Below are 23,588 nucleotides of genomic sequence, written 5' to 3' on the forward strand. Positions count from 1 at the left end.
ATTCAACCATAAAAAGAGATGATGTACTGATGCATGTTCAAATGCAGAGGAACCTTGAAAATATTCTTGCCACATGAAAAAAGCCAGACATAAAGCCACATATTATATGATTCCATTGATGTGAAATGTCTAGAATAGTTAAACCTACAAAGATAGAAAGTCGATCAATGATTGCCAGGGACTGGGGCAAGGGAGCACTAGAGAGAGGCTGTTAATGGTTACTGGATTTCGTTTTAGGAAGAATAAAATGTCCTGGGATTAGATAGTGGTGATGGTTGCATAACCTTGTGAATATACTAAAAACCACTGAATTGTATACTTTAAAGGGTGAATAATATGGTATGTGAATTTTATCTCAATAATAACAATAAGGAATCACATAGGGACCTTGTAAAACATCACTGATACTTGAGCTGCACCATCAGACATTCTGACGTCGATGTTCCGGGGTGGGCACCTCAGTGATTTCACAAGCTCCTCAGGCAATCCTAATGGGACTTTCAAGTTTGAGAACCACAGTCCTTTCCTAATACTTTGATCAATCTGGCCATCAGACCCATTAAGGATAAAGAAAAAAGCAAATGTCTGATACCATTTGCTCGAACAGTACCAGTCAATCTGTAATGAAGCATGACTATTGGTGGCTTATATTCAGAATTCATGTGAATTATACAAGCTTTGTTTTAAAATTTTACCCTCTCTGTCCATAGGAAACATCTGATGGATGAATATCTGATCATGATATGAAATGCATCCTGTCTCCTGCAAGATGTTTCACCCGGACTTGAATTGTTAGTGTTTCCTTCTACAAGTAGGTCAGACAGGACAGTCTGGGAATGCCAAATTTCAAGGGGACTACTTCCACTGTAAGATTATTCTAATGGAAGTGGAATTCATTTTCACAAGTTGACTTGTATTATATCCCAAGAGGAGAAGGCTGACTCTCAAGTACTTGGGGTTTCCACAAGGATCCCAACAAAATGAGCAAAAGACGCCTTTTCCCCATGGGAAGTCTTAGTATCTTTAGAGGTCAGAAATTTAGAGATGGAAAACGTGATTGACTGCGAGTTATTATGCCGTTATTGATGCAGGACACTCAAAAGCTGAGGAATGCTCAACTATAATATAACTCTCAAGCTTCGTTCAGCTATAAAACTTTGGGGTTCAAAATTATGACTGAATTTAAATTTGCTTCTCTTTTGTTGTTTAAGGTGAAGTGGCCGTTAATGTGCTGGACAAGACTAGCTCTGTTCCCTTAATATGTCACCTTATTCTTAATAGGAGAGTGGCTTGAAATCTATTTGCTTCAAACATATGACCCTAATGGGGCAGGCTTCTCACACCACTCATTATTTATTTGCAATTTATCTCCAGTATGTCCACAAAGGACGCACCATTGAACCGTGGCATAATTAGCTCTACAAGTTTATACATATGCAAATAAATTATATCTATACGTATATGGGTAATTTTCTACAACATAGCTGTAGTTCAGAAACGTAACTAAGCTTTATACCAAATTTCCGATCTGATAGTTGTTACTTTTAAAGCACAGATTCTTTTTCCCAAAGATCTTAGAAGTTGAGTTTCCCCAATATCCATGTCCTATAAACAATCCCTTATTCCTTTGTATTCTTAGAAAGAGAATCCTGCCTTTCATGTCACATGAGCGGCTATATCTACCAACTCAGCCTTTGCCTTGAGAAATTACAGGTTCATACAGCAGAGCATCTGACAAGAAGCACTTACCAGCACATGTTTCATTAGAGTGGGCAGAGAAGCCAGGAACGCAGTTGGAAACACAAAGGCCACTCTTCAAAAAGAACCCATGGTCACACCGATGACACTGGTCCCGGCGGCTACACTGCAAGCATGCCTGAGGGCAGGCTGTCAAAGAAAGGCCATAGTAAGTGAGGCACAGCAAAGGCACAGGCAGCCCACAAAGGCCACCAGCGACAGAGAAATAGAGAATGACAGCACGAGCAACACATGACCCCCAACTACAGCCACAGGGAGTTCCAATGGTTTCCTCCGGAATTTCACAGGGAGCTGATCTACCCTCAGAAGGAAAGTGAACACAGAGGAGCGCTTTCACTTTATGCACTGTGATGTGAAAATGTTGCACAGGGATGGATTGTATATTGACTTGTAAGGGAGGTGGTTTACAGTGATTAAGAGCACAGGCCCTTTCTGGGTACCACTCCTCCTTTACCTCTTATCAGCTGTCCACTTTGGGCAAGTTCCTTTAATCATCCGTGGTGTGATTTCTCATCTTAAAAATGGGGACAGTAATAGCACCTAATGCAAATTACTGTTGGGAGGATGTGTTATAATGTGAAGAGACTAGAACAGGGCCTGGCATACAAAAGGACTCAGCCACCTACTAATGCCACTGCATTATCATTATTATTATCATTATTATGATTATTATCTTATATGCAGGAGGAGAGCAAGCTCATAAAAGGACCCTAGGATTATTTCTTTGGGTCAAGTTAATAATCAAGTGTTTACTGCCTAATTTTTCTGCTTCCTTAATTGAGATTTTATTATATAGAGGTAGTATAGCATAAAGGGCCCAGAATAGGAATAAGAAAATGGGTTTAATATCTGATTTTATCTTACCCTGGTTAATACTCCTAAGCCATTCTTTCTTTCTTTCTTTTTTTTTTTTTCACTTGTAAAATGGGATTCTTAGTGTCTGCCATATTTTACCACCAAGTCATTGTGAATATTAAATGAGATAATGCAGATGGAGGAATTTGGTGAAATGTAAAATGCCACGCCAGGTCATGGCTTTATTATTAAATGTCAGGTTTTCTTCAAAGTGGGGCATACGATATCAAATTTTAATGGAAATGATGAGAACAAACTGTGGAAGCTCTTGTGGATAACCCAATGGACAAGGAGATTAAGGCTTTGGGTTGAACTTTAATGACAAAAGTTCAGTGTATCTCACTAAACTGTCCTCAGAAATCCTACTCAAGGATATTGTGCCAATATCAGGGTCACCTGTAATTTAGTCTACACACTGAAAATTCTGTGCCCATATCAATAGAGGAGATCCACTCTTAATGGATACCTCACCTGAGTTCAACATAAGCCTTACATTTCATAAAGACCTAATTTCCATAAAGACCTTTAGAGACAATATTGATTTGTGCGAGAAAATCGTTGGCCTGCACATCTAATTCTATTTAACCAGCAACTGGCAGGTGTGCACGGGAAGCCATCAATTTCTAAGGCCTAGCTCTCTGAGTTTCCATTCTGCTTCTAATTCAGATTCTCCTTGGTTACCTGAAATCGACACACCTGATTTACTTGTGGCCCTTACTTTTTTCCAGAGGATTCAGCACAGTCTCCGAGTTACCTGCGCATTGGCGATTTGCATAATCTGCAAAGTACCCCTTCCCACATTCCTGGACACACTGGGCTTCCAACAGGAGATATGGCCCTTCACAGCGAGTGCACTCATGGGGACCTTGGCACTGGAGACAGTGGTTGCCGCAGCCTGAAAGAAAAGTCAAACCAACAGAACTGTGTGTAGCCTTCCAAGGGGTTCCTTGGGCCTTTCGGGGAGGCAGCGTAAGATGCCAAACAGCAATATGAATTGGTGTGCTGGGTGAACCAGAAGACAAGGAGTCAGGAGCCAGGCTTCTGGTTGTGACTGCTCTACTTACCAGCAGGATGTTTTAGGATCAGAGATTTAACTTCTCTGAGCCTTGATGCTCTCCTATAAAATGGGAAAGGACATATTGTCCCACTCAGCTTGCTGGGCAAAGATTAAAGTAAATAATGGAACATACTAGGCACACCTCAAAACTGCAGGTATTAGCCATTATCATTAATATTAACTAGGCCATGGTTCTTTTGCTTTGCTCAAGTGTCCATCTTTCCTAACTCACCCTGTCAGTTATCAGAGTCTCCCAAGAATGCTCCCAGGAGTGCCATCCGTGCATTTGGTGGACATTGCAGGGTCAGAAGATTTTGTGGTGTGAAATCAAGGCTGAGGGGGTGGGGTTCAGAGAAAGGTGGTGGTGAGACATCCGGTACATGCAGGGCTTCGGGTGACAGATGGGGGACTAAGACGGTCCTCCCAAGTGCTCAAATGACCAGAGTATACATAGCTTCAGGACTAGAGGACAGGACTGTTTAATGCTCTAGGAAATCCAAAAGTCATCATCAAAACATACCTGTTTATGTGGCCCTGTGCCCCCAAGATTCCCATACTGACCTCAAATTTTAGCAAATATCATGTATGGGAGAAGGAGAGAGGGGACATTTTGACCACAACAACAAAAAACTCCCAGGAAAGAAACCAGAAATTGGATAAAAAGCCAGGAAGGAAACTTGCCACAGATGCCTTGTCAGAACAGTAAAAATTGGAGGAGGCTGGAGCCCAGATGCGAACACAGCAACGGCTCCGGACACTTACTTTTGCAGAGGCCCAAGTCCCTGTAGAAGGCTGGTGAGCACTGCTCCACGCAGGCCCCGTCCTGGAGAACGTAACCGTCCATGCACTGTAGGCAGTCTGTCCTCAGGGGCCCGCTGCACGCATTGCAACTCCAGTCGCACTCTAGGAAGGAAGTCCACGTTAGATCACCTTCATCTGCCCACCCTCAGTCCCAGCGACTAATTTATGAGGATGCTGTCTGCAACTGCAAGGGGTAAAGTGAGGACACCAGGAGCGATGTCAGATAAGCGAGCTCTAACGAGGTTTCTGCTTGTAGTAGCCTGAACGCCTCTCTGAGGTTTAGTGTTTCCTAATTATGTTAGACACGGGCATGTACAAGGATCACTCCAGGCTTGTGCAGAGCCTGCCTGTCAGCGGGGCTGCCAAGAAGCCAGGCCAACTTAATCTTAGAGTTCTTGATACCCGTGCCATAGTGTCGTCGTGCAAAGCCTGCTCTGCTACAGGGAGGGGCCAATTTGCCTCCACAAACTTAATCTGCACCTCCAAATGCTCCACAGGTAAAGGGAGGTCAGAGACTCAACTAGGAATGCCACTGCTGCCCCCACCGACACCGGCTGCTTGCCTCTCTGCCCCTCAAGAATCAGGCGCTGACCCACCCAACAGAAAAAACCAATGCTGTTAGAATTAAATGGGGCACCAAGGAACCGTCTGGAAATAAAGGGCTTATAAAAGTAACAGATCTCCTTAGAGCAGAACGGACTCATTTCCATGTTATCCGCTCAATAAGCACCTATGGAATGCGTAGCACTGAAAGGTGGGTAGGAAGTGGGGAGGCCCTGGCTTCAAGAGGTTTATGTGCTCATGGGCTCCAACCTTGGATGTGCACCTGTATAATCCAGGATTGTTAGAAATACAGATTTTCTGGCTCAACATCAGAACTACTGACATCACCTCAAAGACTGGGGCATTAGGAAACATGTCGGGGCCACTACTGTTATTTCTGTTCTTATGATTATTATAGTTGTTCTTACTGTGGCTGTAGCTGTTAAAGGCCAGGCAATTCCTGCATCCACAACACTCATGTTTGAGAGCCAAAGTTCCAGCTGGTAAACTAAGTCCTTCATGCATGGAAGGTGGGACAACACTGCAAGGTTAAGTACTTGGGTTTTGAAGACAGCCAAGTCTCTATTGAAGCTATGGCTTAGCCACTGTTTATCTACATGTCTTACACCCTTCCTAAAATTATTTAAGCCTCGGTTTCCTTATCTGTGAGACAGAAATAAGAATAGTACCTATTTCATAAGGCTATTGTGTAGATTAAAGGAAACAATGAATGTAAAGAAGTTAGCACAGTGCCTGGCACATAGTAACAGCTTAAAAAATGTTTTGCTGCCGAACTGTTCTCGGAGAACATTCTGCACTCAGCTCCTCCTCATTCCACTATCCATCCCAGCTGAGAACTGAGGAAACTTCTCATTAGTCACCTTTCTCTTTTTTGATGCAATATGTCTAAGTCCCAAAGAAGCAGGTAAATGTGCAAGACAGTACACGTGCTTCCAAGGAGATTTATAAAGTTAATCTCGCTCATTTATTTGGCTGAATCAGTCCTGAGGGAGAACGACTAAAACAAAACCTTGAAAACTGCCAGCATAGTTATGAAATCATTTACAACATGGAGGATTTGTGATAATCTTGTTTTTCACCACAAACTGACAGCCACTGTTTAGAAGGGAGAAAACAGAAAAGCTTCTGTGGTCTTGAGCACTGAGACCACCTAAGTTGACAACAAGTAGAATTCCTTGGAATGGAGAATATGCAATTTTTGCAAAGCCTTAAAACATCCCAAGCTAACTTGACAGATGTTTGGCCTCCATATCTGAGCCCCAGCTTCTTGGGCAGAACTGGAGAGATGGGAGACAAGTGGAATGGAGGGATGGAGGAGGAAAATGGAAGAGAAGCAAGGAAAATCTGGCCTTTAACTCTGTTCTCCTCCTTGCTGAGCACTGCCATTTAAAGAGCATAAGCCCCAAGAATTCCAACCACTAGAGAATAAGGTACTAGGTTTCTGACATTGTTTCCTTAAACTCCTCGAGCACAGGGACCATGTCCTTTAACTTTGTTAAACAGAGATGAACAAATGAGATACAACCCGTCTTCTTTTTTTTTTTTTTTTTAAGATTTTATTTATTCATTTGAGAGAGAGAGGGCACAAGCAGGGGCAGGGAGGGGCAGAGGGAGAAGCAGGACCCCTGCTCAGCAGGGCTCCATCCCAGGACCCTGAGATCATGACCTGAGCTGAATGCAGACGTTTAACTGAGTCACCCAAGTACCCCAAACCCTGTCTGCATTAAGCTTAGAGTCTAGCAATCTAGACTTGTAAATGCAAGTGCCTCTAGGTCCCAGGAAGGTAATGCAAATCCCTGAAATAGGCCTGGTGTGATAGAAGAGGGAATGGCGGGGACTGTAGTGATCTGAAGACACAAAAGGGACAACAGCTACTCATCTCCAACTGACTGTTGCATTATGGAAATGCAAATCCAGGATTGCCAGATCATCTGACTTTTCCAAAAGAAACAGAAAATCTCAATTTTTGTACGTGAAGTCTTCTACATTTTAAAATGCATTAAATAAAAATTTTATAACACTAGAACATTAGGTGGGCCAAAAAAAAAAAAAAAAAACCCTGCATGTTTTGGATCAAATACATCTGGTTTGCCACCTCTGGTCTAGTTACTAATATCTTGCACAATATCTGGCACATAGTAGGCGCTCAAAAATATTTTCTTAAGAAATAAATTACATACCAAAAAAAAGAAAGAAATTACATACTTGCATTCATAATACATGATGACTTCTTGCTATCATCAGAGAAAGCCGAAACATATGATGGTATTTTCCCTACGTGGGAGATAGACACCTACAGTAAAGGGAGATCTCTGAGGCAAAGAATCATTGCACAGTTCTGGAAGAGCTTTACCTTTGCAAATCTTGGTGGAGAAGTCAAGATAGTACTGTGGGGCACAGCTCTCATACTGGCATTCCCCAAAGAGCAGGACCTTGTTTGGATCTCGGCAGGAGGTACAGCTGGCCTGTGAATCACAGCTTCCACAATGTGCTTCGCATGCTGAGCAGGCAGGAAGAGAAAATGACCAGATAATTACAATTGCAAATACTGAAGCACTGATCAAACCTAGACAGATGCTACAAAGGAGCAAAGCCCTGCTCCAACCTGGGCTTTAATTATGGCTCCTAACCCTCCCCTGTGATCAACAGTAACAGAAAATGTTACTCTTATTTTCCAATATAAAAGAAAGGATCATCTTATTTTCTAGAGAAGATAAATTATAAACCCAAGAATGGAAATCCCACATCCAAGTTGTCCTGTGATTCAGCAACAGAATTTATACTTACTCCAAGATCTTTGGAATAATACTCCAGAGATGAATTTGAACCTTAACTTCTTAAGGAATCAAGTGCCCAATTGTTCTGATGTGGATTCAGATTTTTGAGGATTGCCAAGATTAAAATTGGGCATCGACTTTATTGTGAAGCTCAGGAAATCCCATATTTTAAGCCACAGAGGACTTTAAGAAGGCCTGGCTTACCGATTCACCCAGTTGTAATTCTCAGCTGTCACTTAATTCAAGCATTCAGGGATGATCCCCAAATTCAGTCATGCTTCCATCTTCCCTAACTTAACAACTGGCATTTCTCTATCTTCTCAGGTGTCCATGTTAGAAACCTTGCAGGCTATCTTGACAAGCCCCCTTTCTCTCATTCTTAATCCAATCATTCACTGGATTTTATTTATTCAAATTTTCTTACATAATTCCCAGAATTTTTTGCTTCTGTCCATATCTACACATGCCAATACATCCAAGCCATCATCATCTCCTACTGGACTACTATCATAGCCTCCTAATTGGTTTCCCCTTACTAAGTTTGACTCCCTTGCATTCTATTTTCCATGTATCCATAAGAGTGATTTTTAAAATTCATACTGCTCAGGTTTCAGAGGACACTTTCATCTATAAACTCATATCTTTCTTCAACCCTGGAAAATTTCCAGCCATCAATTCTGCAAATATCACTCCTCCACCATTCCCTCCATTCCTTCCACCCAGAAATCTTAATACACATATTTGAATCCTCTCAATATACTCTCAAAGTTTCTTCTCTTTAACTCTTACTCATTCTTCAGTGACTTCTTCAAGAAGGTCTCCCCCAACTCTCCAGTCTAGAGCAAGTCTCCCTGTCACTGCTCTTATAGCACCCCAGACATTTCATTCATGCCATACATAGTAATTTTCATTACAAGGATTATTTAACTTCTGTATCCTTTAAGCTATAAGCTTCATGAAAACAAAGACCACGTTTGTTTTGTTCCTTGCAATAGTGTCCAGCACCTACCTAGTTATCTTTCATATTGCAGGTGTTCAATAAACACTTGCACATAAATGAAAGAACCCAGATATTGTTATATATATATATATATATATATATATATATATATATATATAAAATTCAAGCACTAGCATCTCTGCCTTATTCTGAATTTCTCTAAGTACATATCACAGGAAAAATCCAGAGAATGAGCTTGATTTTTAGAGTTTCAGATCTAAGGGATATCAAAGTGTGTGGCACAGGGCAGGAAAATTACCTCCTGGTAAAAATAAAAAGGAAGTCCTCTTGTTTCACCTACAAGAAATGTCATTGATATAAAATATTCATTAGAATATGTAGATTGGTAATTAAAGATCCTAGAAAAATTCTAGACTGGATTTTCAAACAGATGGTTTAAGAATAATAAGAAAAGAATATTTTAATTTTTGGAAACTTAGGTGAAATTAAACTTCCTTTTTTTTGGCTAGAATTTTCACATATGGGGTATCTTAATTTTGACAAAGGCTTTGACAGAAATCTCAAAGAGAAGTCCGTAAATACAAAAATGAAGTGGGGTCTAGGAGTTGTAGGTGCATTTGAAAATGGTTGAAACTCATCCTCAAAAAGTTATCAGTAAACCTTTGTAATTAGTAAAAGAAATGTCCTTAGTAGATTATGATGGTGAAGTTTCACTTTTACTTGATCAACATTTTTATTAATAACTCTTAATTACAACAAAGAAATCGTGCTAATGATATTTAAATATGCCACATACACCTAACAGGAGACACACAGTCTAATTTCACCAGCTGGAAGAAAAACTCAAAAACTCAAACTCAGTTTTAGCCAGTTGTGAAGCAATAAACTAAAAGTAATCCGATAAAATGAGCAAAACTGTAAGTCCTGCATTTATTTTCTATAACCAGTTGCACAAATAAAGAATACAGCACACCTGTTCAGAGTAGTTCCTATAAAAAATTATCTAAGAATTCTAGTTGATTAAAAGCTTATTAGAGGTGTGATATGGCTACTGAAGAAACTAACACAATCTCAAACCGAAGGGCCTTCATATAACCTAAATGTCAGCTGGATCTCCCTGCTTGACCTACAGCTGCAAAATGAAGCCCGAATGCCAATCCCTCCACCTAGAGTGACAGGACCATGCCCTGTCCGGAGAGCTGAGAGCTTCTTACAGTTTACTTCCTCAAGCATCCATGTACATTCTTATTCTTGAATCCTTCCACGCAGTCTTTGATTCACCCTCGGTACCTCAAAATAGAACTCAGCCCCTCTACTGGCTTCCAAAACAAATGGATTCCTGCCAAGCACCGTGAAAGGTTAGGAGACTGTATGGAGATTTGGAGGGATGCAGCGGTGTCACACTGACGAGCAGGGAGCTCCCACCATGCCTACCTGAACCGTTCTTCCTCATTCATCGAACCCCTCACCTCTCACCAAGGCAATCCACAAATGACCTTGTCTTAGAGCAGTTCTGCGCATACCAAAGCCCCTTGGGTTCTCAGCTTCCATCTCCAAAGGCGTGTGGGTAAGGATCATTTTCTCCATCTTAGAATATTCAGACCACACACGATATTAGTCATGTTGCTGCTATCACACCTGTAGTCCCAGATGCAGTTCTCTGAGGTCCCGGACCCCAGAAAGTACCAAGAGGACAGTGAAGTACCAAGAAACCAGTGAGAGAAGCAGAGATGTACTTCATTCATGAAGGGGGAAGGGACCTGACAGCTTAGGAAGTGCACCTTCACTCTGAAATAGGCCTGTTTTCTACTGCAGCTCTGAGAGAGACTCATGCATTTCTGCTCAACTACTCTGTTGGCTCCAGTGTTGCCTGGAGCAGCAAAGTGCAAGCAGGGAATGACTGTTAATTTCAAACTGTGGAAGGCAGGTGAATGAGGAAGGAGACTTACTCTCTCTCGCTCCAGGGGAAAGTTCTAGGGCCCATGAGAAAGAACCATCAAACAACTAAACAACTACCAAACCCTCCAATGGACCTGGCTTCCTTCATCACCTGTAGAAGTCTGTGAGGGGGAGTGAGAAAGAATCTCTGGATCGGGTACAAGGTTGGCTCTGGCCACCCTGGAGTTCTCCTCCTCCCCTCTGAAGCACCATGGTTTCAAGTACTGGAAACCTCATTTATCATCTCTTTTTTAAAGTGCCTGCCTCAACTGATTATCCTTGAATTTTAGAGCTCAGTATGTAACTTCTAAAAGTTTCTGTAGCCAGCATCCAGACAGTTCTCCATCTCTTACTTTCTTCTATAATGTGGTTATTAATGCCTCCCCTCAATACTGGCTATATTTCCTTGAAATCCCTTTACTACACCATTTCTAAAATTGTCAGGCCTATAATTGTCTATAATGATGAGCATTAGAAAGGAACATTGTTGATTTTTTTTTTTTTACATACTAGAAACTCAAATATCCCAACTTAAGGGCGGGCTTTATTCAATCTTCGAAAGAATGAAACGTAAGCTTTAGCAAAGGACTAAAGCTAGGAGATTCTTAATTTAACTGAAATAGTCTATGAAATCCTATTTACATGGTAGCATAACAAATGCATGTGGTGGAGATCGCCTTGCACCAAGGCCAAAGCTTCTCAGAAGGAAATATTTCAATGCGACATTTTTTTGTCATCTATACACCATACAAAAGATTCTATTTCTTCTTTTGAACTTTTATTTCTGTGATTCCACTGCTGTGAAGAGCCTCATAAATCTCAGTCACTCTTTCTCCACCAGCACTCTCTTGCTCTTGAACAGAACATGCAAGTATTTCATTCGTGTCTCTTGTGTTAGAGAATCTACAGACACTGGGAGACAGTTGATATACACCAAGCAAAGTTTTTGTTATAAAAGCAAAGAAATTTTTCATAGGTCCAAAAAGGGTTTTTTTATCTCTGGTATCTCAATGGGTGATACAAAATGATGAGCTGCACATAAATTCATTTCAAAAGCAAATCTTTGCAAGCATCTCGGTAAACTAACAGTAATATCTATCTTTCTACCTATAAAATATAACTATAGTAAGCCCTTTGATTTGCCTCTCATTCTGGATGATGCTGAAGATGACGACAGTAACTAATCTACACTGAAATTTAGTCTCTGCTGGGGTCCATGCTAAGCACAAGAACATTAGATGTAGGGACCATTATAATCCCCCTTTGACAGAAAAAAGAAACCAAGGTCCAGTAGTTAATACACTTGCTCAAGGTCACAAAGCTAGGGAGTGGCAGGTGGCATCTGAACGAGTCCAGAGCCCACCTCCCTAACCACCAGGCTATAATTCCTTCAATATGGTACTTCCTAGGACATAAAAACCAGCACAGTATTTGTTAGCTGTCATTTTCAAAAGGAAAAAGTGTAACAAAATTTTTTTGCAAATGACACTTCAGTGATTGAAATAAAGTAAGCCGCCTCAGCATATCTCAAAAAATGTTCCTTCATCTGTGAAGGATTTCCTAATTTCTTTTCTACTCAGATTTGCCCTTTCCCTAATTCATCCTAACTCTTTGTTTGTGCCAGACATGGGTAATTAATCATATTTTGACTTATTTGAGAAATAAGACATCTATACAAGTAACTGTCATGCAAGACAAAAGAATGACGGTTTGAACAGAAACCGAATGCTTTGTAGCATGTCAAGCCTTGCACATTGTCAATATTCAACAAATACGTACAGAAAACAAATTAAATCCAGACAGGTGCTTAGGTCATTGATTGTGTACTAGAACGAGCTCCACTCTGCTCAGGATCTTGGAATTGAATTGCTGAGGATAAAATAGGCCAAGACTTTTATTTTTAAAATGAGATAACCAGAGGACAGAGAAGCTAAATGACTGGCCTAAGATCACACAGCTGGCGCTTGCAGAGGAGATCCCCGAGCCTAGCACTTCCCAGTGAGACTGATGTCTGCTAATGGCCTCCGTATGCCTTTATAGATAAACTTTCTTTTATAAAAATAGAGGCTGTCAAGTGAGACTATAGAAGCAAGAACTTCATATTTCCTTCAATGACTCCAGAAGAGCAGGAAAGGAGAGAAAGTTCATTTTTAAAAACCTACGCTGACAAGCACGGCTGTCATCGAGATAGTGCCCCGGGAAGCAGGCGGTGCTGCAGGTGCCCAGGTGGGATAGAACGAGGTCAGCATCACACGAGGTGCAGGAGAAGGGTCCTGTGCCCTGGCAGGTTCTGCAGGAGGAGTGACATTCTGCAGAGGGAAAAGAGACACAAAGAGAACCTACGTAGCCAAAACTCCTTTCCAAAGCAGCAGCCCAGAGAGGTGTTAATAAACTGAGAGCATTAGCTGGTCTGGTTTATTGTCCCACAGGGTGCTCCCCGCCTCCTCTCTCTCTCTGGGGAAGTTCCAATCCTCTCCCGCTACTGCCCCCAGGAAAAGCTCACGAGGCACCGCCAGCTCCTGTGTCTGGCACGTACTCACTTTTACAAGCTCCTCTGTCTGCATAGAGTCCAGAAGGGCAGTCAGGCACACAGTGGTCCCCCAGCAGCAGGTACCGGGCATTCTGGCAGCTCAGGCAGATGCTGCCAGTGTGCTGGAGATCAGCGGCACAGTGCCGGCACAGAGGATGGCAGTCTGGGGGGGCGAGGGGGGGACACAGAAGGCACAAGGTCTCGTCACTACACCAAAGGGCAGAAGGGACGGGAATTACCCCCGCTGCAGCGCAGACATCAGGAGAGCAGCCCAAAGGCAGGACACCCCAGGAAAGGAGACGTTTGGGGCCTGCACAAACGGTGCATTTGAGGTTTTTAGCAAATGGCCAGGCCCAACACAGCTATTAAGTTTTCATCCCTTTTCAACTGAACGACCTTCAAGTACTAGAACGGCATGTGATAGATTCTTGCCCGGAGTATAGACAGAATTGTCGGACCAATAGCAACGGTACAGCCAATACTATCAACACCTCCCCCAAGAGTTCTGGGAACTCTAGCCCAGCATGCGCCCTTCACAGTGCTTCTGAGGAGGGCACGGTGCTCTCCACAAGCTGCCCTCCCAGGAATTTGGCCTTCCAGAGTCAGCACACCAGTCTCGGGTGTTGATATGGAGGGTCTGGGGTTAGATAAGTGGGCTGAGTCGGTGGAAAATTTTAGTCTTCAAATAGAGGTGAAGTTACAAAGAAGAGTTGCGAGCTGAAAAGTCATTTTCATGACCCAATACATAATTCACAGAAGCTTTGTTTATACGTTGTGATTAAAGCTCTAAGACAAATGATCGGGTACAGCCAGCACGGTCTCTCGTGCTCGCCCATGTAACAGTCATCCTTTCCTTCAAGAACCTGACTGCATTCAGCTTCCGTCCTCTGCCTATTTTAAGTGGTAATCGCCCTTCAGGTCCTGTTTGCCTCCTCCATCCCAAAGGCGGAAGAAAATCCACAAATCTTGATTTACCCACCAAAATGAAAAAGGAGTAAAGGCCTAGGAAATGAAAAGTTAGAGCTCTAACCACAGGCCTTTCCCTCGTTCCCTGTAGGATTCAGAGCCCTGTCTGCACTTGCTAATGCACCACTCAGGGACCAGATATGGCCTCTTCGGCTCAGAGTCTTGTAGATAGAGATTGTGATCTCGAGCAATGTTTAGATGAAAAAAATCCTTGTCAATGAAACAGATGGCCTGTCCCCTGAAATACGCTAAAACAGGTCTTTTTCTCTATACCTCTCTATACCCTCAGTGATACTTTTGTAATTGCTGACCACCTGAGACATGTTCCCTGCAGAAGTGGGTCTCAGTCCCACACCCGCACCCACTCATCCCCACAAGGAGCCATTTGAGGACCTGCACAGCCACTCCAGAAGTTGAGCCGAATGTCCTCCCCAGAATGCCAACTCTTCTTGTGGGCACACAAACGAACAGCCCCTGCCCGTTCTCTGAACTTTGGGGGTTTCAAGTTACGGGCAGCCTTTTGCCCATATTAGGAGCGATTCTTGATCTCCTAAGAGCAAAATTAATCCTCATTACAGACCTTCGGTAAATTATAAAGGAAAACGATGACTGCATTAAGAGAAAGAGGATAGAAGGCTACTTCCCCCAACTTAGTTTAAGGTTTCCACACAATGTTCTCTTTTTCCTGTGCCCTCCTCACAGTGCCAGGAGCTAAGGGGGAGATTCAGAAAGCTTTGAAAGTTGCTGGACCAAATGGAGGTGACTTTGTCTTATGATTACCTGAATGAGGAGGTACCTGCTAGGGTTGGAAACATGAGAAACATTACTGATTCATTATTTGAAAAGTCACAGCCTCTTCCTCTTTCAAGCCAGTGCTTACAGAGAGTTCTGGGCTCAGGCATGCATCAACAAGATCTGCAGGTGTTCGGTGGTCTAAAAGCTAGTTGCATCTAACTGAGGCTTTCTCTAGTGTGCAATTAGAGGAATGAAAAAGAATAATCGCCAAGGGGATGCTTTGAAGAGAAAGTAAGAAGGTCTCTGGAGTACTTTGTGGGTACAATAAATAAATATTTATGAATCTGTCTGATCTTGGGGATCTCTAGAAGCCGCTGAAATGAGTGTAATGTGCATTAATTACTACTAAAGGAAGCTAGAGCTAGGCTACAGACACTCCTCTCTACTCTCATGGCAGCTGCTTGTAAACCCTGTCTCCAGGCACTATCCCGACCCTCTGCCTCCTCTCAGGTTATTCTGTCTTCTACTTTATTCAGCCCCTCAAGCACAAGCTTCCCTGTCAGCCTCAAAACATCTTTCTTTACCCATTTTTATTTCATTTCTTCTCTCACAGGATGAAATGGCTAATTCCTTCGAGCACATTCTTGATCCAATTTTCAACATTATTAGAACATCATTTCAGCATTATTGCATCTTGTACCCCATCTCTCTTCACTCTCCTTGACCTCAACCTCTGAACAGGCTCTGCATTACCAATGCCTCCAAAGCTTTTCTCTACAACCACGCCGCTGTCTCTCACCTTCCCCTCATCATCCAACTTCCCTGCCTCCCTAACTCCTCAGCTTGCTGGGATCTGCCTTCAACCTCCAGGAGTCTGCTGTGGTTTTGCCTTGAAAAGGTCTCTGACCACCTCTTATGACCAAATCGAATGGCTTCCTCTAATTCCTAACCTACGGAAGATCCCTACAACACACGACACCCCTGGCTGCCTCCTCCTTGACCCCCCATCCTCCTTTAGTTTGCTTTATCCTGGTGCTCTTCATGACCAGGTCCTGTTCTCTGCCATTGCCTGCCTGATAAATGTAGACATTCCTCACAACCTCACTTTCTGCCATCTCCTAATCAAGTCGCATCCTCTGAAGGTCCTAAACTAGACAGGGCTGTTTGCATCGTACTTTGGTAGACAGCTACTAGAAGCCAGTGGAAAGCGCTCAAGAGTCTCAGAGACTCCAAAATCACTTGAGGCCTCTACCCCTCTTCATGGCTCCATGTGAAGCCTTAAGAAGGTATTGCATCAATTGCCAGACATATCACGTTGCATGACGAGTACCCAGAAGCAAGTAGAAATCAATAAATGGCACCTGAAAATATAAAACAATCTAACTGCAGGTTTCCCAAAGCATCACATTAATGCAGGGAAGTGTCAAGTTTTACCTTACACATGAGACTGTAACTACCCGAGTCTGGAAGTAGGGCTCCCTCTTTTTGTTCATGACCTGTATTCATTCCTTATTCATTCATCCTTGGTTTAAAAAGTCATACTGAACACCCAGTCCTATGAATAGATTCATTCCAAAACAACAAGCTAAGGGATCCCATGTTAATGCATTCATGCAAACCTCCCTTCCCAACTCTCTCATTTACAAGCCTCCAACAGAAGGCCACTGAAATATGCTCTGAAACCCTGCTCTCAAGTCAGTCTGAAGGTTGACTGACTTTTCTTCAACCAACCAGAAAAGAAAAATAAACTCCTAAAACCTAGGAAGCACCTCTGTCTTGAGAGCTTGAGGTCAATATCTCTTTATAGGAGAGAATTCTTTGGGAGAGCTCAAAATGAGTAACGATGTGCAGGGAAAGAAGCCAGAAATCAGAGCAAAAAGGGCTTAAGGATTAATACCTGTGTATTGACTTACAATCAGAAAAGTATGGTTCCTGAGAGCAGAGTACAGAACTCAGGGGTGACAGGTTACAAGTGGCCTGTCCCATTGGGTACCACCTGTAAGCAAGTTTCAGGCTCAAGCCTGGGGGGCCCCTGAGATGTTCTGCCCAGAAGAGGGGCTGAGTGTGGCTCTGACAAGAACCTTGAGGTTTTGTTTTTCTGAATACAATGTGAGCCATGGAAGAAAATATGAAAAACATTTTTATAAATATAAATAAACATAAACACCACCGTAAGTAGCCCTTTCAGAGTAAATAACTATTGATGTTGACATTTTTCTCTTAGTTCTTTTTCTATATACTTTTACATACATAGCTTTTTACATAAATGAGATTATATTAAATGTTGTCATATAATATCTTTTTTTTTTACTCAATACCATCAGCATTTCCACATGTCATGAGGCACTCTTTGTAAACATCATTTTAGGGACTACATAATATCCCAGCTTTGAATAAATAATCAAGAAACTTGTACTTTTCATATATAGCTGACCCTTGAAAAACTAAGTGTTGGGGCACTGACCCCACTTGTACAGACAAAAATCCTTCTATAGGGGCGCCTGAGTGGCTCAGTCGTTAAGTGCCTGCCTTCGGCTCAGGGTGTGATCCTGGCATTCTTGGATCGAGCCCCACATCAGGCTCCTTCGCTGGAAGCCTCCTTCTTCCTCTCCCACTCCCCCTGCTTGTGTTCCCTCTCTCGCTGGCTGTCTCTATCTCTGTCAAATAAATAAATAAAATCTTAAAAAAAAATTAAAAAAAAAATCCATGTATAACGTTTGGCTCCCCCAAAACTTAACTACTAATAGCCTACTATTGACTGGGAGCCTTATTGATAAACTAAATAATCAATTAATAAACATTCTGTAGGTTATAGATATTATAAACTGTATTTTTACAATAAAGTAGAGAAAAGAAAATGTTAAAATCATAAGGGAAAAATACATTTACCATATTGTACTGAATTTATTTTTAAGAATCTACATATAGATGGACCCAAAGAGTTCAAACCTGTGTCCGTCTAGGGTGAACTGTACTTAAACATTTACACCCAATTTGTCCACTTCTATAATTGAGGCCCTGATAAGGCTTCTGTGCATTTTAGAATAGCTCCCAAAAGACATTGACAGGAATACAATTCAAATTTTTTAAAGATTTTTAAAAAATCTTGTTTATTTATGGGGGGGAAGGCAGAGGGAGAAGGAGAAAGAAACCCAAGCAGACTCTGTGCTGAGGGCAGAGACCGACACTGGGCTCAATCTCACCACTCTGAGATTATTACCTGAGCCAAAATCAAGAGTTGGAGGCTTAACCGACTGAGCCACCCAGGCGCCCCAATTCATATTATTATTACAACTTATATTTATTGAGCTCGGAATATATATCAAGCACTATACCATTTATTATAAATGTATAATTTCATGCACAGTCTGCAAAAATGCAGTAGGTGATGTTATTATCCCCATTTTAAAGATGAAGAGACGGAGACTCAGAGGTTAAGTCATTTGCTCACACACGTCATATTCACACTAACTCCAGAGCACGTGCTTGTAACCACTACGGGCAGGAAAACAATGTAAAATTCTTAATAGGTATTGCAGATTCCATTCCAGAAAGTTTGTAACAGTTTACATTTCCAACAGTCACTCATGAGACTGTTTCCTCATAACTCAGCCTGCGCTAAGGAAGTGAAAAATAGTAAAACAACCTTGGTTAATTTGGGTGGTGAAAACTGCAGTTACATCATGTTTACATTTATACTTCTTTTATCATAAGTGAGGCTGAGCATTAAAAAAATCTGTCAAACAACAGAAATGGTTTAACAATCTACTGTAATCATACAGCTTTCAGTATGGTCAGGAAAAACAACCCTGCATATATAATTACAATTGAGCATGAAATGTGTGTAATCAAACAATAATTTGAGATATCAACCAATGAGTTCTTTGTCATCCATGGTAAGTAACCACCGCCCCCCGCCCCCAGAACCAGGAAGCATGGGCCGTCATGTGCTCGCACAGAAAGTTATCAGAATCAGATCTAAAAGATACCATAATCACAGAGCTCAGGGAAAAGATGAAAGGTGGAAGGAAAAACAAACCTGAACGTGCACTGGAGCTAATGGACCCACACCCTGCACCACCACTACAATCCCTACGCTCTCCACTTCTGTGCCCCAACCCAGAAAAACCCTTCCATCTGGAGAGGGAGAAGGGACAGAGAGACCACTTTACCCTTGCCCTCGCCTCCCACGGAACTGGTTGGAGGCAGCTAAGTGGCATATTCAACAATCCAACAGTGAAGTGGACTTCGGCTGTGCTTCTCGCCTTACAAAGCATTTTCTCCGAATTGAGACCTGTGTCACAGGCCAATAGAGATGGTGGCCACAGCGGAATGAGCAACAATAGAGTGTATGGCAAACACTGAGAGGCAGAACTGCCACGAGATTGTTACGAACCCTTTGTAAAATGCTAATGGGTAAGGACCAGGGTGCCATGGAAGTCTGTAACAGGGCTCCCGACTCAGTCTAGGGACAGGGAAGGCCTCCTAGACAGGATGGAGCCACGAACCCCGCGTGGGGGTTAGCTGCAAGAGGAGCTGGGCTGGGTGAGAGGGTTTGGAAAGGGTTCCAAGGAGAGGGAAAACTTAGGCAAAAACCAGGCAGCCCAACAGAACAGGATGCCTTCAAGGAACTGAGAGAAGTTCAGCATGGCTGGATCCTGAAGAGCATAGAAAAGAGCCACTCAGGACCCGGCTGTACCAGTTTTAGAGTACCATGGAAGGGAGCATGTATTTTATCCTAAAGGCAATTGGGAATGGGTTTTGTGTGTCTATGTTCTTTACCAGTCTATTTACAGAGGTGTCTGTGTGTTTATTACAGATTTAAATGAGAAATTGTTGGATGGAAGATAACTAGTGATGAGCGAAGACACGAGAACCATAGCAAAGAACCAACAATCCAAGAAAACCCTGACATACAGCAGCTCTCAATAGGAACCTTGCTGGGGAGGGGACAGGGGTCCCTATCGTTCTTTCCCCTCCTCTCCCCCCATTATGTATAGAAGACCCTCTCTGTTCATAATATCCCCCTGCTGAACTGTTGTCATGAGGTTTGTGCAAGACTAGGCATATTAAGAATACTTTAACGTAAGTACATGAAAGCTGTTGGGACCAGGAATGAAGATCTCGGGTTTCCTTTGAGAAGGAAGGCCAACATACCAGTGGTTTGTCTTTCAGGCATGACCTGGGAAGACCTTTTCACAAATTGTCAGCCTCCAAAATACCTTTAAAATTTAAAACAAAATAGAATTTGGCTAAATCAGTAGGACCTAGTAGGTAGCCCCCACCTATTTGTTGAATGAAAGAAAAAAAAAGGTCACTGAAGTCAAAATCCTAGGAAATTGTAGGAAATTTGGAGGCTCGTGAAAAGGTCAATGTGGATTGCATCTCCTAGTTTTCAAAATTGACTTCAGGCCAAGACAAAGGGCATTGCTTGGCTATGTGTGTGACAATTTACAACTGTCTTGTCAGTAGCATTTGAGATAATGGAAAGAGAAATTTCCCCATAGCCAGCCAAATGTATTAAGTACACACTCGACACATAATTAAGAGGTGGTATGAGCCCCATCTCCAGGCACGGCAGGAGATGACTATGTGTCCCGGGGAACTGCCGGACACCAGTCACTCCATGAGTAGTGAAATCTATACACCTATTTTCTAAGACTTAAGCTGATTTGGAGGCAACTCTTGCATTCTTCCTGGTAGGTGGTGACCGTCTGACCAATCCTAATTCAGATCTTTGCTGGACCCACACTATAGGAACACAACTGTCAGAAACTGTGTCCTTAAAATGGCAGCGGTATCCTTAGAGGCCAACACACTACAGAGTGAGCTCCCCTATAATCCTTCTCACCCCACCTTCCATGCCTGTCCCCACCCCCCTCAGTGACATTTGGAACAATTTCACAGGATACACAAGAGGAAGTTTATACTGTCACTGCTTAATTGGAACCAGGGCTGCAGTTACTATAATAGGGGAATTGAGCTTCCAAACCACCAATCTAGCCGCCCCTGCAAGGATTAACGTCCCATCCTAAAAGCCCCATCTGTAAGGTAAGGCATTTGCATCTGACCTTGCTGTCTGTAATCAAAAAACGGAGGCTAACCTCAAATATGTCTAAATGGTGAGTGTGTATCCATTAATTGCTTAAAAACAGCGCCTATTCCGGAGGCCATCTCTCTGAGTCCTAGCTTTGCTACTCAGTAAGTAAATCCTTATTTGTCACGATTTCAATTACAGTGAAGAGTCTTTAAATATAAGACTCATTAAGGGTGACAAGGAAAGAAGAGAGACCCAGGATATGTTTATGTGTAGCCTGTTTCGGATTACTGGTATATAATAAACATGTGGTCCAGAGAGGGCAGATGGAATCCCAGTTGTTTGTATGTGTGCCTGCTTGCTAACGAACCCAGTGAATTAGCACTTTAAACACACAAATTAATGAACACATTATAAGGGAGACTGGAAATGGAGTATTAGCTCGGGCTGAAATAAATACATTTCTCGTTTTTAAGCAAGCAGAGGATTCCATTTGTTTTCTAAATATGCACACCATGCAGACATGGTAAAAATTTAAAGAGATAAAAAATAATATTTTGACTCAGCAGCTGTAATATCCTATAATATGTTACCCTGCAGCTGTAAGGAAATTACATGTGGTCATCACTGTGTGATGCTTTCTTCAAATCACAAAGGCTCTGCTTCAAGGATCAGTGAGGATTATCCACAATCATGATGGATGGGAGCACACGGCAGTGAAATGACTTATTTCACGTCTTTGGAGCAAAGTCAAAAAAGCTTGAAGATATTAAAGTAAATGTGTACTGTCGAAGCAATGGCTTTGGATGTTGGTTTTATGGGGCAGTGACTCCTTAGCTGATAAATAATGACCTATAAAGACAAATTTAGACACACAGTGAGTTTTTAATAATGTCCTGTCAGTCGATTAGGCTCTTAATGCAACCACATTAAATGCGTTTGGAAGCGGTTACGATAATCAGCACTTGTGGCTGTTTCTCATCAGGTGAAAAAGAAATGATTTCGTGCCAGAGATCAGGGCCCTTAAAGTGGGCATAGAATTTGAATTCTGATGCCACTTTTTAAAACTGACGAGGTACTGCTTGTGAGACAGTACAGAAGAAACCCAGAAAATAGCATACAGATGGCAGAAGAGAAAGAAGCACCCTCTCTTTCCCCTTCGCTTGCTTTGTCCCAGCCCACCCGCAAGCTCTTGTAGACCATGTGTTCTGGGAGTGGCAGGAGGCAGCGCCAGATGTAAGAGCAAAGCTCTCCGCTCGGTTTCGGTGCCAGTTCTTGCTGCCACCAAGAGGTCACGAGAACCACTCTTCCGTGTATGTCAGGGCCTTCTACCTCGCCTTCCACCCGTTTATGCTTTGCTCTTGGTGCACCTCCAAAGCAGGAAAACATTCACTCCAATGAGCATTTATGGACTCTCAGTTGGCTGTGAGGCACTATGGAAGTTTCCATAGGAGACAGAGCATTGAGTCAGACTCGGCGTCTTCCCTTGAGATGTTCACGACAGGGTCTACAGGAGGAAAGCCATGGCGGTGTCTTAGGAGGGCCAGAGAATATTTTACCCAGAAGGAATCAGAGGGACTTGAGCTTTGTGAGGTGTGGCAATGATCAGAATGTGGAATAGGGCAGGGAGGAAGAGGGTAACTCAACTGTTTTGAATTCTGCGGATTGAAAAATCAGTAATGGGTGGACAAGAAATTCAGGAGACGGAAGAAAAGGAGCTGGTGGGCTAAGGGACATGTAGACAGGGCTTGTGGGTATGGTGTTCCTGTGGATTAGATGTCCATAGACAGGTAGAGACGAGGGCCCAGAGATGACCATCCTGTGTGCACTCCACATGGACTCCAGAGGCAGTGAGAGGTATCACTGTCCCTGGGAAAGGGGCTGGGTGGGGACAGGGAAGGAGGGGGATGAAATGAATAACGAGCAAAGGAAATAACTGACAGGCAAGTCCAGCTCCTGAAGGTGACGTGCCCTCAGCTCAGGCCACAGACAGAGGAGCCAGGGTGAGGGGACTCCTTCCTCAAAGTAAGGCATGAGGAAAAAGAGGGATCTAAAAGAAGCAGAGCCCTTGAGGAGAAAAGGTGAGGAGGTTTTTTGTTGTAATTTTTATCAGATTATGCTATTCTTCCAAATGAGAAAGAAAGCAGAGATGTAAACTGATCTGAGTGAGTGAGATTTGAGCTGAGGGAAGGTATGGATGGTGTGTAAGGAAAGGCATGGTGGGTGAGATGACAAAGCATCGAAGGGAGCTGTAAATAGCAGGACAGCCGAGAAGCAGAGAAGGTCCAACTGGAACTAGATCAGGGCCCGGAAGCTGGTGACATGTGCTCAGCTATGTGCTCTGTGACGCGGCACCGCTTCCATTCCTGGCTCTCCTACTCGCTAGCTGTGAAACATCGAGTAAGTTGGCTAATGTCTCTAATCTCAGTCTCCCTGGCTATAAAATGGAGATACTACTGATACAGAACAGACCTCCAGGGTTGCAGTCAGGATTAAATGAGATAATATATGTGAGGAGTTGTCACGTATTAAATGTTCAATAAGCATTGGCCATTATTTCTGCAGTAGCCCCAGTCAGAACTGACACCGGCAAACCAATCACGCCTACA

At 42.7% G+C, this 23,588-nt stretch overlaps 1 protein-coding gene across 2 annotated transcripts in view; it reads right to left on the reverse strand.

Annotated features, from left to right (window-relative positions):
• Positions 1-23,588, reverse strand: part of FRAS1 (Fraser extracellular matrix complex subunit 1) — a 414,631-nt gene that overhangs the window by 148,205 nt on the left and 242,838 nt on the right. For both annotated transcript variants that reach the window (XM_034671646.1, XM_002912484.4), the window contains 6 exons: positions 13,252-13,404; positions 12,874-13,020; positions 7,389-7,535; positions 4,433-4,573; positions 3,368-3,508; positions 1,750-1,887 (listed from right to left, as the gene is read on the reverse strand). In XM_034671646.1, the coding sequence (XP_034527537.1) occupies positions 1,750-1,887; positions 3,368-3,508; positions 4,433-4,573; positions 7,389-7,535; positions 12,874-13,020; positions 13,252-13,404 (867 nt within the window). The remainder of the gene's footprint in view (positions 1-1,749; positions 1,888-3,367; positions 3,509-4,432; positions 4,574-7,388; positions 7,536-12,873; positions 13,021-13,251; positions 13,405-23,588) is intronic.

This window comes from Ailuropoda melanoleuca, chromosome 11, assembly GCF_002007445.2.
Source record: "Ailuropoda melanoleuca isolate Jingjing chromosome 11, ASM200744v2, whole genome shotgun sequence".
NCBI lineage: Eukaryota > Metazoa > Chordata > Mammalia > Carnivora > Ursidae > Ailuropoda > Ailuropoda melanoleuca.